At 46.7% G+C, this 16,823-nt stretch overlaps 2 protein-coding genes and 1 long non-coding RNA gene across 3 annotated transcripts; 1 reads left to right on the top strand and 2 right to left on the bottom strand.

Moving 5' to 3' along the window:
• Positions 1 to 117: 117 nt before the first annotated feature.
• dmrt2a (doublesex and mab-3 related transcription factor 2a) lies at positions 118 to 3,555 on the bottom strand. Its single transcript, XM_030357677.1, has 4 exons — positions 3,305 to 3,555; positions 2,750 to 3,178; positions 2,035 to 2,137; positions 118 to 1,503 (listed from the first exon to the last, which is right to left on the bottom strand). The coding sequence occupies exons 2-4, from the start codon at positions 3,128 to 3,130 to the stop codon at positions 137 to 139; spliced, it is 1,851 nt and encodes a 616-aa protein (XP_030213537.1). The 5' UTR covers positions 3,131 to 3,178; positions 3,305 to 3,555; the 3' UTR covers positions 118 to 136.
• Positions 3,556 to 5,372: 1,817 nt separating this feature from the next.
• Positions 5,373 to 6,970, top strand: LOC115545580 (uncharacterized). Its single transcript, XR_003977126.1, has 3 exons — positions 5,373 to 5,502; positions 6,334 to 6,707; positions 6,856 to 6,970. It is a non-coding gene; the product is annotated as an uncharacterized LOC115545580 (long non-coding RNA).
• A 3,250-nt stretch (positions 6,971 to 10,220) lies between these two features.
• dmrt3a (doublesex and mab-3 related transcription factor 3a) lies at positions 10,221 to 14,719 on the bottom strand. The gene is made up of 2 exons (XM_030359568.1): positions 14,087 to 14,719; positions 10,221 to 11,990 (listed from the first exon to the last, which is right to left on the bottom strand). Exons 1-2 carry the CDS (start codon positions 14,505 to 14,507, stop codon positions 10,876 to 10,878), a joined length of 1,536 nt encoding a protein of 511 aa, XP_030215428.1. The 5' UTR covers positions 14,508 to 14,719; the 3' UTR covers positions 10,221 to 10,875.
• Between the last annotated feature and the right edge of the window lie 2,104 nt (positions 14,720 to 16,823).

Below are 16,823 nucleotides of genomic sequence, written 5' to 3'. Positions count from 1 at the left end.
AAAAAAAAAAAATCAACAACTGCCACGTATAGTGCAAAGTGTGGCGCTCGATGAGGGACGGGGCGAGGGGCGAGGGGGGGGGGGGGAGGGGGGGAGGGGGGGGGGAGGGGGGGAGGGGGGGGGGGACGGGGGGGTTCTAATGGAAGGCTCGGTTCACGGGGGCCGGGGCCCGTTTCAGAATGGCCTCCACCGAGAACGACAGGGAGTCGCCGGAGCCCAGCTTGGTCCCCAGCGGCTTAGACAGCGAGTCTTTGGGGTACCCGTCCGAGCCCTTGACGGCCTGAATGTCCCGAGCGGAGAGCCCCTCTCTGTACTTGCGCGCCGCCTCCTCCAGCAGCTCTTTGCAGTAGGGGCCCCTGAGCTCCAGGCCCCCGGGCCCGGGCCCGGGCCCCGGCGAGACCTTCTCGCTGAGGGTGTGCTGGATCAGGGAGTGGAAGGAGTTCCTCTTCATGGAGAGCGTGATCTGGGCGCTGTCCTTGCTCAGCTTGCTGAGGACGTGCCCCGGGCTGAGGCCGCGTCCGGGGCTCGCGCTCGGGGAGCCGCCGCCGCCGCCGCCCGGGCGGTCGGGGAACGTCTGCTCGAAGGGGGCCCGCTTGGGGGGCGAGAAGGCCGAGCACTCTCTCCTCGGCCCCTGGTTCGACCCCTGGTGGGGGGCCTCCCCCTGCGACGGGGCGGGGCCCGCGGGGGAGTGCTGCGGCGCTGCCGCCCGAAGCGGCGGCGGCGCCTCTAGCTTAGCGACGCCGCCGACGTCCTGCTTTGGCGAGGGCGGGCCCCCGGCGGCGGGCCGGCCCCGGGGCTCCCAGGCCGCGCCGGGCTTCATGTTCTGCAGCGCGCTGGCGTTGAGCAGGCACTGCTGGTACACCAGCGCGTCGCCCAGGCTGGCGGCGGGGGGCACGGCTCCGCGGGGCCACATCACCAGCCCCCCGCCTCCTCCTCCTCCACCACCACCACCTCCTGCTCCTACTCCTCCTCCTCTGGGCCCCGGCACCAGAGGCCCCCCGCGGGGCCCGTGCCCCAGGGGGTAGTGGCGGTAGGTGGTGGCCACGCTCACGTTGGAGGAGATGAGCTCCAGGTTAGCGGCGCCCGCGGCGGCGGCGGCGGCGGCGTACTGCATGGACACATCCAGGCAGCCGGGGCTCAGCACCCCCCAGAGCTCCTTGTGGGACGGCAGCTGGGGCTCCATGGTGGGGCCCGACGAGTAGGCCGTCTTGTAGGAGTTGTACTCGGCGGCGGCGGCGGCGGCGGCGGCGGCGGCGGCGGCGGCGGCGGCGTGGTGGTGGTGGTGGTGGTGGCGGTGGTGCACCATGCCCCCGGGGAAGTGGAGGGAGGCGGAGGCCGGGCCGTTCTCCATCAGGTCCCGCTCCTTGTACTCGCGCTCCAGCATGATGCTCTCCAGCTCCTTGTCGGCGAAGGCCCGCCTCTTCCGCATGCGGTCGCTCAGCGGGGGCGGGAGGGAGGAAGAGCCGCCCGACAGGTAGGGGTCGGACTGGACCGGGCGGTAGCCTGCACACACACACACACACACACACACACACACACACACACACACACACACAGCGCAGCGGCGCAACACACAACCGTTGAGTTCATTGTGCCACATGTGCAACATGTGTATTGGGTATTGTTTATGATGAAATGAGGGTTAGAGATTGTTTTATATATGGTTATGAAATATTCAATCAATTAATACGAGGGACTATGAGGATGTTGTTTACAGTTAAACTCGTTACTATTGTGGTTAAACCATTTATTTATCCTATCAATTTTATTTTCATATATAATAAACAATGAATACTTACTAAATAATACACTTCATACAATTTCAGAAATGATGACAGATGATAAGTATTTTCTAATTCTATAAATGTGACTTAATAATATACAAATAATGTTGAATTAATAATGGCTGCAATTAAAACATTAAAGTGACAAGTCAAGCTATCCGTTCTACTCCGTAAGTGCATTCCCACCGACGACAGCATCGTGCAGATTAATTAGAAAAATCAACAATTAATGAATAAGCTCGGTGCTCACCTTCAAGAATACTTTTGGCGAGCATGCTTGATGGTCGAATTTGTCTTTGATATATCGTTCTCCTTTCTGATGGCATATGCTTCCCAGTAATCCCCTTTTTGTCCTGTTGAATTGAAATGACAACACAGATAAACATTTTGACATTGCTCATATATTTACAACAATTTACATATATTTTGCGTGCATTTTGAATACTCCGATACTTGATTGAAAATGTGTACTTTTGTGTACTTTTTTTCCGGAGAGCTTTGCCTTCTAATAACATAGGCCTATTCCATTTTTGTTACACTATTTTATTGCACAACAATTATAGTTTTCACTTCAGCCAAACTAAACTTCTTTGTATGTCCGTAACCTTTACTCTTCACTTGAGGAGTTTGATCTGTCCAAATATGTCAAACGCCATACATATATTTAGCTGATGCGTGACAGTGCTGGAGTGTTTATTGTCGTCCGTGAACAGCACCCACACCCACTCTCTCTCACACACACTCCCTCTCTCACACACACTCCCTCTCTCTCACACACACTCCCTCTCTCTCACACACACTCCCTCTCTCTCACACACACACACACACACACACACACACACACACACACACACACACACCACACACACACACACACACACACACACACACACACACACACACACACACACACACACACACACACACCACAACACACACACAACACAGACACACAAATAACCCACCTCCGTGGCTTGCTGTCTCCGGAGTGCTACTTGTGCCGCCATGACCCGCTGTCTCTCCACCACCAACAGGCAGTTGGCACACTGGCAGTCCCGCCAGCGACAGAAGCGCTTGTGGCCCTTCAGGCAAGACACCACGCCGTGGTTTCTGCACCGCGCGCATTTTGGCGTCCGGCTTAGTTTCCTTTGGTCCCCTGGGCCAGGGACGCTACTGCTGCTGCTGTTGCTGTTGCTGGGGGCCCTGGTGTCCTCGATGCGTCCGACCTCATCGTCTTCCTCCGCGGCACCGGACACCGTGGAGCCGGAGGACTCGGCTTGGTCGTCGCTCTCCGTCTCCAGTCCTTCCACGTCGATCTCGAACTCGCAACCGGCGCTGTCTGTCATGATGTTGGCTCAACCAAAAAAAACCTCCGAATAACCCGTCGAGATTATCTGTAAAGATATAAATGTTGGATGGCCGTAGTTTGACAAGAAGGTGGTGATAATGTTTAATCTCCGTTGATTGCTGATATGTTAAGCATATTGATGTTAATGACAATAAAACAAAAAATAACTTACGCGTAATGATGATCCAAAAGACGCGCTGCTATTTGTGTGGTGCTGTACGGCAGCCCGGCGTCGGACACAGAGTCTGTACTTTAGCGGATCACGAAATAACTCCAGAGTGTTTTGCAGTTTGTTCTTCATGGGAGGAGAGACAGTTATCCTGGTTCCAGGTATACACGCGTCTTTACGCACGAACCTTTGCACTGGTGGTGTCACCGCTGAGGTTACACGTTTTTCCTCAAAGGCTCGACACAAAGCGCCACCCCTTTGAAGAATTTGGCTACAGCGCTGTGGGCCTTGTGATTGGCCCCATTTTTAAAGCAGAGGTCTCATTGGCTGGGACCAGTGTCGTCCAGGAGAATGGAATGGAATTATTTGCGCACTTCGCACTACAACGGACTGAATTGTTGCCCACAAAGCAAATGTTAAAACGACCCGGACCCTTCACAAAGAGCTAATAGTACAAGCATTGTTCAGCGGACACTATGCATATTGTTTAATGCAATGAAAACATTTAGATTGATATAAAATCGTTATTTTGTATTTATTAATAGGTTGGGTCTGTTAGGCTATTTATTTTATTATAGTTAGCCTATGTATCATACATGATAAAGTGAAGGTTTTTCTCTGTAATCCCATTTACAGCATTTACTCTTGTAAGCACAGGAACCCTCTCAGTTGAAAACCATATTTTTTATGAGGCCAATCTAAAATCATGGATGACTCTTATTTCGGCTATTGTCTTGACTTCCATGTTTCAATGCGGATCTCAGAAGAACCCCTCCAGGTATTTCCACCTGAAGGAGCTGGAGGTGTATACAAGCTTCAGGTGACTGAGTCGACAAAAGTAACCGAGTGCAGATTTCGCAGACGATTACAATGTTGTCACAACAACTGTGTGCCTGTGAAAACAGCATGTCAGCATGCGGGACAGTAAACAAGATTAATAACTCACTGTCCGGAGTCAAAGGGAGGGCGCGGACGTTCTTTTTTCCTTCCAAACGCGTTCCCCGAGATTACGCGCATTATCCTGTTGGTGAAAGAGCTCTTGACGTCTTGGGTATTTTGGTCAATTGGACACTTAAAACACAATGGGGTCACACATTAATGACCATCGATGACAAAGTGTGTATATTTATAAAAGTGACATGTGACAAAGCCTTTTTGTTCAATGACTCTGTACAAAGCAAGGTTAAAGTTAAAAATGGATTACATGTGGGACTTGACCTAAGGCCTACTTAGCGAAGGCTTCTAGGGATATGTTGGACGTAAAACTTGATATATTATGATTATTATTAGTAGTATTATAAATGGTATTATTATTATGATTAATATTATTTTAATCATGGTTATTATTACTATTATCATTATTATCATTATTATTATTATCATGTTTTATATCATTATTTTTATTAGGCATAGTAGGCCTATCAAATAATTGTAACGATAAAGGCCTAAACATGCCTCGTTTGTTCAACATCATCTTTCAAAGTCTTAAACAAAATACACGAGATTCAGTTTCCCAAACAAATGCAACACCTATAATGGCTGTTATTGTCCATCTCTTGTCGGCTTATAATGTACAATTACAGCGTCGTACAGGCCTATTACATGAGGTATTTTCTCCCTCTTGAGTGTGCGAGCGTTCGCGGGGTCCCCCTCCCACGTGGTGAAGACGTCAGGCGTGCAGGTGCAGCTCTGCCATTCGCTTGTCTCTTTTTAATTTATTGCCGCGCTTACGAGAGTCCATACCCCCAGAGCTTCCCATGGTGCAAATTTCCAAATAAAGAATGCTTTGATCTTCCTACGGGTTTCTCGGTCTTCAAAACACACTAGGTTTGTGGGGATGAGATGTCCAGGTGACATGTGTTGTCTGTGTTCAGCCCCCCCGCCCCTCCTCTGACCCACCTATTTGGAGGGGGGGGGGGGCTTTATAGACCTTGGCCTTTAGAACCCATATAACCCAATAGGCCTATTTCACAAAAATCGGAAATGACGTCACACCGGGTAAACATTCTTCCGGCGTAGTCATTTTTGTATTGCCGTCAATGCAAAAATGGATCGTTTCTTCGCCACTTCCCTGGTGGGTATTCCCAAATTGCGATTCGAAGATGTGCAGAAGATTGTGGAGACACACTCAGCAACACCACAGCCCAGGCTGACAAAGGGGTACAAGTTTTTTGTGGAGGAGTTTGTACACAATAATCAAGGTAAGTTGTCTAAGGTGTTTTGTTGTCAGTACTCAATGGCCGCCTTGCTCATTCATGTTTTGTGATGACAAGCAAACCATATACGATCCATATAAATCGTCAGAAATATTGTCTGTGTGTGAAATGATCATATTTGTTACGTGTAGACTATATTATGAATATAATTAGCCATGGTGGCTATGAAGTCTCCGTGTGTAGCGTTAGCATTTTAGCATTCGTTTAGCCAAGGATAGGTTCAGCTAGTTATTTGCTGACCAGTTTTCTTCCGATCAGCGACATATTATTAACATTATGTATATGCTAAGTGTCAAATATAGTTGATGGAAAGGTGGTAGTGAGAGGTAGATGCAACCGCTCGATGAGGAGCCCCACATACTACAGGTTTCTGCTGAGTTAGGGCCCGTTGGCCCAAGTCTGTTAGTTTTGATAGTCTGTCTGGAATAACAACTGCAGTTGCAGTTTTCCTCTTCTTCTGAAGTTCAGATCATTTTCATTGTTCTTTCTTACAAACAGTAGCGTGCTTAAGACTTGGCCCACCTAGCTTGCTGCAATGTTGTGGCTGTACAGAGTAGACCTATGTATTTTTCTTCCTCTTCATTAAGGCACAAGCCGTAAATAAAGGAAATGTGTTGAGTGCATTAAAAGGACCAACATCTGGGCTAGTTCATGTTATAACATTGCTAAAACAACAGATGTAATGGTGGCCCAAGAGTTTTGCACGGAACTGTACATGGCTTTTCTGCGGTTGCAGGCTCCTTGCCAGTTTCCAATGGCCTTATATCAAGGTCCTACCTACTAAGTTCAGTAACTCAATTCTTATGGTGTTCACAGATCACCCTGGAGGCTGTTGGACAACTGGGTCTCTCAGAGCTGTAGCTGTGCTGCGGGAAAAGGCTTCTGTAGCCATATAACCGCTCTGCTGTTCCAGACAGCGCATTATGTGCAGCTGGGCCTTGATGTGGTTCCACCTTCCCTGGCCTGTACCAGTCAACCACAGATGTGGCATCGACCTCGAACCCACGTGTGCTGTTGTGTCCTCTGTTCAAATCATACACTTCAGTATTTGTCTAGAGTATATGAGCATTTCCTGTATTGTTGTTCGCCTCAGGGAATCTACCCAGAGGCTGTGAGTGACCTGGTGGTGAAGAAACCCAAGTCGGTGGGGAAGACTGGAGTCAAGTCCACACTCTACAGAGCGTATGCTGGTAAGACATTTGTTTTGCAATTTGCACTCTGTTAAACTTGCTCATTATGAAAAGATGCATATTAGAATACATCTGTTATCACTACAATATAAAAAAAAACAGTCACATTTTTATTTGACGTTTCGCCCTTTGATGTCCCACATCCTAGAGGGAATATCCAGCTTGGAGTTGGTACCATCTCAGCTGTGCTGACCTGGAAGATGTCAGCAATGACCTGTTCTTTAAGGCCAGTTGCTACTCTACAACAGTAGATGAAAAACTCATCAATGACTGGAATCTTCCTTGAAGGGCGTGGTGTTGGAATCGCCTCTTGTCCAATCCTCTGTGCTTTGCTCCAATAAAGAATATATTGTGTTGAGGGGCAAAACAGACTGAGTGCACCTACAAAAAAAGAAGACAAATCAGTCTTCATTACCATTCATTCGTATTCACCCTTTCTTTTTATTGTATTGTTATTCTGTATACTTAAGTTTATTTATATTTCTTATTATTAAATTTATTTGTACTGTTTTCTGTTTTTCTTTTTTATGTATTAACTATAGGTTGAGTGTTGTACATAGAGTAAAAACCAAAGTAAAATTCCTCGTTTGTTCGCAAACCTGGCCAATAAAGCTGAATCTGAATTAATATGCAACCCCAGTTTAACAGTACGTCTGATGTTGATTGAATTTTTTAACGTTAACCATGCCATGTTTGGCAAAATTATACAATAGCCCAACAAGTGTTGAACACAAATAACAGACATAACAGCTAGTTAGCACACATCTACTTACCGGCAGGGGGGCGTGTCGCGTAGTCATGTTCCCCGGTACCTCTCCGGTCCGTTTGTGTTTTGTCCTCTCCTTCAGCTTTTCGAGCTGACACCCGTTTATACACGTGTGTTTTTTTCGGGGCTGTGGTGTAGCGGTTCCAGTCAAAACGACTAGGAACAGCTCCAGTATTCAGCGTAGCACTCCCGTCGTCATAATCAGCCGCTGAGAAATGCCGACTACAGACCAGTGTACTCCCCTTCTGAATTACGAAATTAACTCCTTCATTCCGTCTGATCGCCACTGCTGTATTGGGTATTATTTGGGAAGTCGTGGAAATGTAAATATGGTTGTTTTTGTTTTGAATTGGCGCATAGAGGTACACAACAGAAGCTTTTGTTTTTTGACCGCGCCATTGTCAAATATCATGGACTACGCTACCGGAAGTCACTTTACCCGGTGAAGGCAAAATCGAACGCCGAACCAGGAAGTTGTGAGATAGGCCTATTGCGTATGTTAAAACGGTTAGGGTCACCGTAACAAAATCTAGACCATGCAAGGAGGGAGGGGGAAAAAACACTTTCTGAGGAAGGGTCGTTGTGGTATTTTATCGTCCTGTCATTATATAACAATTAGGGCCACATTTTAAGCTCATTAGGCTATGTGTCTATGTTATTCCACAACGTTAGGTCTATACGGCTATGGTCAAATAAATCACAATAAAAATAAAACACAACCTCAGAAAAGTGAGTGGATGTTTATGTGGTCATATTTTGAGACACTTTTCCAACATGTTGTTGTTGTCGTAGGCCTATATATCGTCATGATGGAAACAACAGCAAGCGTGGAAGTGTCCCGCTGTTTCCCCGGGAGCCGGGCATGGGACGGGGGGGCTTTAGAGTAACCCGAGCTGGGTATAGACAGAAGAGATCTGTGGGATCACCGCGGCCCTGTTATGTTAATTAGCCTCTGATGGACTGACAACACATGCGACCGGCTAAATAACCCAAAAACATGCCAGCCGTCATTTGTCTCCATTTGATGGCTGCCGTTGCATGGGAAGTGGGACCCTTGTTGACCTCAATGGCGAATATCCAACATCAGGCATCCTCGGCCTGCAGGTTTATGATCCCGGACTAATCGTCGCTTCATTCGCTTTCGGGATCAGGTTCGTCTGGTGGAAATGATTATATATATATATATATATATATATATATATATATATATATATATATATATATATATATATATATATATATATATATATATATATATATATATATATATATATATAAAAATAAATATATTAGTAGAGGCCAAGATATATTTATGCATAAATCCTGATAAAAACAAAGGGCAGTTATTCAAATTATAAATTCGTTTTGTAAATATTAGTAGGGAAGGCACAATGACTCATCACTTATTTTTTGTTTATATTATCAAATCTTACCTTGACTATTGTTCAAACGAATTAATTTAGGCTACAATTCTCATTTTGTATTATAGTTTAAGCTATCGTCCTAACCTTGCTCATGAAACACTAGACGTTCCTCTATTGTCCACAAGGGGGGGTCGGTGTTGTGTTCACACTTCACGCTGGCTGGCCAAGAAAATACTTTTTTTTCAAGGTCAGTGCCTGTCAAAAGATATGTAAATAATTGATGTAAATCTTGATGTAAATTCGTTTTACGACTACTACTACTTCTACCACCACTACTACTTATACTACAATTGCTACTAATAATAATACTACTTATAATAATCAAAAAATAATATGCTTGATAATTAATAACGATAATAAATATGATGGATGTATCATATTTAAGATCAAAATAGTACGTTTTAACCTACTTTCAAATCTATTCCAAGTTCATCAAACATGTCTAGAAAACACCATTAGGGGGCGCCATTGGATTGTAGACTTCAGTTCGGCCAGAATCACTGACCCTTAAAGAAAAATAATAACGGCGGAAAAAATATATAATAACGTTTGAAGTGCATAAACAAGTAACTGAACGTAACTGCAATAAAATGTGTATCAGGCCAAACTAATTATTATCACCATTAGCTCTCAATCTATGGCCATAGGAGCTGTTGTGCACCCGATGTGCCGTGTGGCATAGTAGGGAGAAAACGCAGAAAGCGCCAATCAATTTTTTTATATACGCCCCCACACGTTCCCTCTCGCACGCGCACACACCACACACACACACACGCACACACACATACACACACACACACACACACACACACACACACACACACACACACACACACACACACACACACAAGCGCACACACACACACACACACACACACACCACACACACACGCACACACACACACACACACACACACACACAGACACACACACACACACACACACACACACACACACACACACACACACACACACACACACACACACACACACACACACACTTATAGGCATACTATTTATTTTATCGATTTATACTTTATTTTAAATAAGCAATGAAAGATGCCAATCTTTTCGTCTTTAACAAATGCAGCCTATATTTCTGCAGTTAATAGCAGCCCACACAAGATCGTAAAATATGTAAGCATTTTCAGATACATTCATAAGTCTAAGCATCTTTAATAATATTGATTAATAGGATAAAGGTAAAGGACTACAAACGGAAATGAACTTAATCTGGTACATTCACCTATAGGCCCATGAATGTGCATTTTTCCCTTTTTAAATACATTCTGAAAATAAATAGTCACACACATGTCACTTGGGTACATTTGGGTATTGTTTTATTAAATAAACAGATACTTTTTTAAATACAAATTAAAAATCCCTTTACAGCAGTCCGTCTACAGGATCTCAGTCCTCGTCCCCACACGATCCACGGGGAACGTTATCCAGGCGTTATCCCGTTATCCTGGTTCGCCCGGATAATGCTCCCCGTGGATCGGCCCTCCGTCTACAATGCAACATGATTGTTTTAGTGAAGGAGCGACCATGGTCACATTCATGGGACGCACTGGGCTCTGCCCCACATTTATTCAGGCATGACTAATCCTGACATGCAATGATATTTTTTTTTACATTTTCTCACTTAACATGCTTACAGGACATAAAGTATTCATTCTTATAAACAACGTGGTTCATCATCATCACATTCTGGTATGCATGATACTTTTTGGTCACATCCCTCCTGGCAAAAGACACTCAGACAGCAAAATAATGTTGATGTCCGAAGCTAATATAGTCTAGTCATAGTCTTTTCTCCCATGGGGGGATTTTGGTTTGAATTCACCTCAGTTCAAACAAGAATCTCTCTCTGTGTCTTTGACGGTGATCTCCATCGTGTTTTTCCACTGGGTTGCCTTCAGGGGCCCTCAGGCCTTCTGCGTCTAGAGAAGGGCCCTCCTGTGGCTCTCCGGGGCCCCTAAGCGGACGAGCTTAGAACGCGCGAGTCGGACGAATCCGACCTCTCGTCGTACTCCTCGTCGACGGGAGAGTACAGCCCGGGTTTGCCCCCTAGCGGGCAGCCCCCGCCCTCCTCCTCCCCCGACAACCTGGCGGTGGGGAGGAGCAGGGGGGAGCCCCGGAACACGGGGCCCCCCGTGTTGATAGCCGCCGCCGCTGCTGCCGCCGCCGCTGCTGCAGCTGCCGCAGCCGAGGACGAGGAGAGGGTGGGCGGAGCCCCGGGCCCGAAGGGCGACACGTACTGCGCGGCTGAGCGCAGCTGGTACTGCTGCTGCAGGGTCATGGTGTTCCACAGGGTGACGTCGTTGTGCATGAAGGGCCCGCCGGGGCCCCGCGTCAGGGAGTTGCGCAGCATGAGGGGGTAGCGGCTGGGCTGCGGGAAGGACGGGTGCTGCACGCCCAGCACCGTCCCCCCGGCCGACGCCAGGCCCTGGGCGGGCGGCTCCACGGGGAACCGCAGCGACTCGGGCACCCGGAAGGCCGAGCCCACCGACCACTTGGCCGAGGCCGACACCGGGTGGTAGGAGCCCAGCGCGTGCTCGAAGAGCGCGTGGCCGCCGGGGGGCAGCACCAGCGCGTGCTCGGGGGGCCCGCGGTCCACGTGGTGGTGCTGGCCCCCGGGCCCGGCCGCCTCGGGGCCGGAGCGGCTGGACAGCAGCACCTCGATGGCCCCCACCAGGTCGCCGCCACAGCCCCGCAGGATGAGCTCCAGCACGGGGGGCTTGTGGCCGGGGAAGATCTTCTTCAGGACGTCCAGGGGCGGCCGGTTGGCGCGCAGGTTCAGGGGCAGCGAGACGGAGCCCGTCAGGCCCTCGATCAGCACGCTCTGGTCCCCGGGGTACTTCTGCGCGGGGGGGCTCTCGGGGGGCTTGGGGTGGCGCTCCGGGGCGGGGGGCTTGGCCGCTCCCCCGTAGCGGCCCGCGTCGGGGTGGGGGGAGGGGTCCGGGGGCTCCGGCGTGTAGCAGGAGCTGGGCTTGGACGCCTCTGGGGAGCTGACGGGGTCGGGCTCCTTGTCGCTGCCGGTGCTGCCCCCGTGGTCCCCCCCTGATGCCTCCCCGGGACCGTCCTCTGGGTCTGGGGGGGGGAGGGAAGGGGACAGGAGGAAAGGTCGTTACGTTGAATATAATCCAGTGAGATAACAGAGCAAAACACGTCCTTGTGAACAGAAAGAACACACAAACGATGCAATCCGATCAGAAAACGTTCCTAATAAAATGAACCGGATCATGATCAAACACACACACGCGTGCACACAGATACACGCGCAACGTTCCCACGTGCACACACAAGATGCACGTGTGCACAGACACAAACACACACACACAGATTTAAACATCTACACTGACCATGTGTTACACACAGAGACACAGAAGCAAACGCACACAGATACACACGCACGCATGCATGCACGTAGACACACACACACACACACACACACACACACACACACACACACACACACACACACACACACACACACACACACACACACATATTTAAACACCAACACCTTCACTGACCAGGTATTCTCATCCTATAGGGTCTATCAGTACTCGGATACAGAGTAAGGTAACATGGCTGGTCCACCTGGTGTTCTGATCCAAAAGGGTCTATCAGTACTCTGAAGGTAACATGGCCGGTCCACCTGGTGTTCTGATCCTATAGGGTCTATCAGCACTCTGATATAAGGTAACATGGCCGGGCCCCCTGGTGTTTTGATCCTATAGGGTCTATCAGTACTCTGATATAGAGGAAAGTTACATGGCTGGTCGACTTGTCTCTCAAGCACATCGATCCACACCTCTCTCCGTAAACGTTAACACACAAAGTGCTGACTGGCTGACGTTGAGCGATCCGCCATCGATGGCTTTTGACCACACTTTGTAAACAGATTGCCTGTTGCTTGGTAACATTTCATCCAAAGTTGACCTCCTGGTTGAATGATGGCGATTACATTCGATTTGCCCTGTCCACCATTGATTACAGTAATCTTTTAAACCGCCTGCGCCATTCATCAAAACATAGAATGGGGCTGATGTGAATTCAATGAGGATCTTCATGGTTTTGTGTTCAGCTTCAGTCTCAAACTGTTGTGGGATCACATGCATGTAGAGAATAACCGGGCTAGGTCAGGCTAAGTTAGGTGGGTATGTCAGGTATCGTTTGCTAGAATACGGGTTAGTTTAAGGTAGGGTAAGGATTGCCGTTATGTAAGGTTAGGTTGGGTATTCTTTAGGTATGTTTAGGTTAAAATAGACACAAAATATTTTGAAATACCAAATATTTAATATTAAGCATATTCAGGTTTTTTGGAATTATTTTCTGTCACGATATCAAACCGATCGCACGTATATAAACTAAGTTCATGTAACAGGGAGAAATCGAATTATCGAATGCACCAGAAGTTGTGTTTCATTGTATATTTACATTGCATAACTATATCTACATATACAAAGGTGAGGAATAAAATAATGATTCCAATAGCCTAAATTTTGATACATAGATTGATCACCCTCTGAAATGTTTCTCTTACTCAAACAACTATACCACAAAAAGTTACATGAATAATACAAATTGTGCCTATAATTTGACTCACAATGTTTCCATTGCTATCTTTGTATTTTTTAAGAATGAAATTAAAACGAACTTAAAGATAATAGATTATGTAAATGGCGATTTCTTTTTAAATCAGGGATAGGCTTAAGAAAAGCAAATTAAAATAAACTAAGCTCAGTTGCCTCGGCCTACTCGGTTTTAAGCCTTATCACGCTTAAAATAACTAAATAAAACTAAGATTAAGTTATCCGGTATATCGGTGTTACGTTATATTTGAAAAGGCTGCAAACCAAAACGGTACTACCTAAATTAATTGAATTGTATTTAGATATTTCGTTAGTCAGAAAAGCAGGCCAATACACAAGCATTAATTTACGTTTAATGCATTAAACGTAAATTAATTGTTTAAATTCTGCACCATCTATTTATTTGGACAATGAATTATTTCAAAGCACAAATTAATAAAAAACAATGGATAAGCCTGCAGTCTCGTTTTCTCTCTTAGGCTATTATTTGTTTTCACGCATTAGCTCTTGGAGATGATAACCGACCTAAATATATCATATCTCTTTGAAGATGCCCCGTACTAGTCCTCACTCTATAGAAGCTCTTACCCATGGTGCACGGTGGTGCGTGGTTCGCCTGGTCAGCCTCGCTCCACCTCAGGTCCAAGTCCCGCTCTGCCGAAGCGCCCCTCACTCCCGGGCTGTTGTTGTTGCCGGCGCCCTCGGCCGCCCCGGATAGGGCCATGCCTGGCAGGGTCCTCAGTGACTCGGGGATGAGGCTCTCCAGGCTCTCGTTGGCCTGCTGCCGGCGGAGCGCCACCTGCGCCGCCATGACGCGCTGCCGCTCGATGATGAGGATGCACTTCTCGCAGGTGCAGTCCTTGAAGCGGCAGTAGCGTTTGTGGCCCTTGAGCCACGACAGCACCCCGTGGTTCCTGCACCGCGCACACTTGGGGGTCCGCTGCAGAGGCGCTCGCGGCTGCGACACGGGGGACCCCATGTAAAGGTAGGGGGATCCGTAGCCGTTCATTTTTTCCCAATCAAACGCAGCCAGTAGTCAGTCAGTCTGATGCGTGCAGCGTACGCTGAGCTGCTCTGCAGAGCACAAGTGCGCGGGACGGAGGCGTGACAGTGCAGAAGCAGTGCCCCTTGGTAACTTGCTGTTACACGCGCGAGGATGATGATAAGAAGAGGTGTCGGCCTGGAGGAGGAGGAGAGGAGGATCCACCTTTCTAACCGGCCTGAGGGATGAGATATGCATCACATTGACACGCGCTGTGGAACTGAGTAACCAAAGGCCCGTCACTCCACACGTCACTCGCTCGCAAGTAAACTGCAGCGGCGCAGAAGGGTCAGGCCATGGTTGGACACTTGCAGACTTTACGCATCATTATGCCTCGAACATAGTCCTACACGCGTCAAAGCGTTATAAACCAATGTACAGGCTTTAAAAAGAAACTGCAAAGGGAATTGTATCTTAAAAAAAGTTGTGCCGTCTATAGCTTATCCATTTTTTTGTGGGCCGAGGCCTCTTAATAATCGTACTTAAACGTATGTTCGTTTTAATCAATTGAGCAAACACGTTCAATTAAAATGCAGTGATCAATGTCTACGTAGAGGGCTTATCTTCAAAGGACGTTTTTCCCCATATGCACCTCACTACAGGCACATATGGCCCTCAAGGATTCAACCATTCTACAATAGAATCTGCATTCTCACCTCAGCACAACCTTGCATAGCTTAGATGATTAAACCTACACACGGCCGCTTAAACGTGGAGCACTATAAAACCTCCTTTGGAGCGAGGTGCAAATGTTTAGGACGGTGATATGTCCCTTCCCCTCCTCTCCTAATAGAGGGCATTGAAACATAACACCGGACGGGCCCGAGTCCTATTTCCAACCGTAAAAAGGTTTATTCAAGCAAATAATGGGATCCGAGGTGTGCGGCTTAGAAAATAAAAGCCCGGTAAACTTCACCACATGAAGTCCGTCTCCGGGGCTATTAAGCTTTTAATTGGGAAATAGCAGAGGAAATTTCAAGGTGACTAGAATGCCTTCGCAGTTTGTGCCGGACGAGTAGATTTGTGGGAGTTGGGAGGAGGTGGTTGAACGACAATGCATGATCAACTTATTTATGTTGTGCGGTGGTAAGAGTAGGCCTACAACAGAAAGCAAAATAAAAGTTATATTGACAACAGGATTTAATTGGCTGTCCTCCTACTTCTTCTGGAGTGTTTGGATGCGTTTAAATAATGAAACGGAATTAATAATATAAAACTGAGTGTAATGTTTTTCTACACTAAAGTGTAATTGCAAAAATTAGTAGGCTATAATCTTGCAGCAGAAGTATTTTATAACGAAATTTCGCTTCTAACTGAAATGAAAATTCCTGAAAATGTAGATTTAAATAACCGAGGCCTTTATGAATGAAACTCTACAGGTTAGGGACAACGATATGGTGACATGCATGTTTAATTGCTTCACGTAGGCTATAGGCCAGGCTTTAACGCCGAAGTCCAACTCATGTTTTAAACTGTAAAGGCTCACCATAATTAACCGAAGCAATGAACTCAACACTCACTTTGTTTATATTTATTTATTTTCAGAAAGCCTTGTATCCGTGCTGAGACAACTGCTGAGGAGTTCTCTCTCCGTTAAATTACATTTGATGGATAATAATTCCAGTTGATTACAAATAACAAATATTATAAATAAACCTTCAATTGCATATAAAATGTGATATTTTGTTATTTTGTTTTGATACAGATGGTCAAGGAAATTACTTAACATAAAAATCCCATGTTTTTTGTATGGTCATGCTTTACTATAGGTAAGAAATACAGAACCAATCCCCATCAATTGACCATTTTGCATGAATTTGTTCAAGTATCAGCACCTAGGCCTAGTCTATATTATTATAATTATAATTATCTATATCAAAAGAAGTCCATTATCATTTATATATATGTTGTAGTGATGTGATATTCTGGTCTCCACTCAAATATGAATAGGTCTAACTGTGTTAAAATTCAAAAGGTTTGCGTGTCCTACAAATTGTGTAGGCCTACACCTGTCCCAAAACAGTTACTTTATATATACGTAGTAAATATGCTACATTTGGTGGCAAAGTTTGACTGATGAAGTCATCCTGGTTGGATAGAATTATATTCACAGGGCTGAGTTGATGTTACAAGAAGCATTCTGCTTCAACATGGCTTCACCCTCTCACTCATAGCGACATTTTAATGTACTCCAAGCTATGGGAGGAGTTGACCTACACTGAATGGGGTTATTACAAAACTCTGATTGGGGGGCGTGGCTGTCACTCAGAAAGCCTGTCATGG

This window comes from Gadus morhua, chromosome 6 (genome assembly GCF_902167405.1).
Source record: "Gadus morhua chromosome 6, gadMor3.0, whole genome shotgun sequence".
NCBI lineage: Eukaryota > Metazoa > Chordata > Actinopteri > Gadiformes > Gadidae > Gadus > Gadus morhua.
The sequence above is the reverse complement of the archived record's forward strand: the minus strand, read 5'-3'. Positions and strand labels throughout refer to the sequence as shown.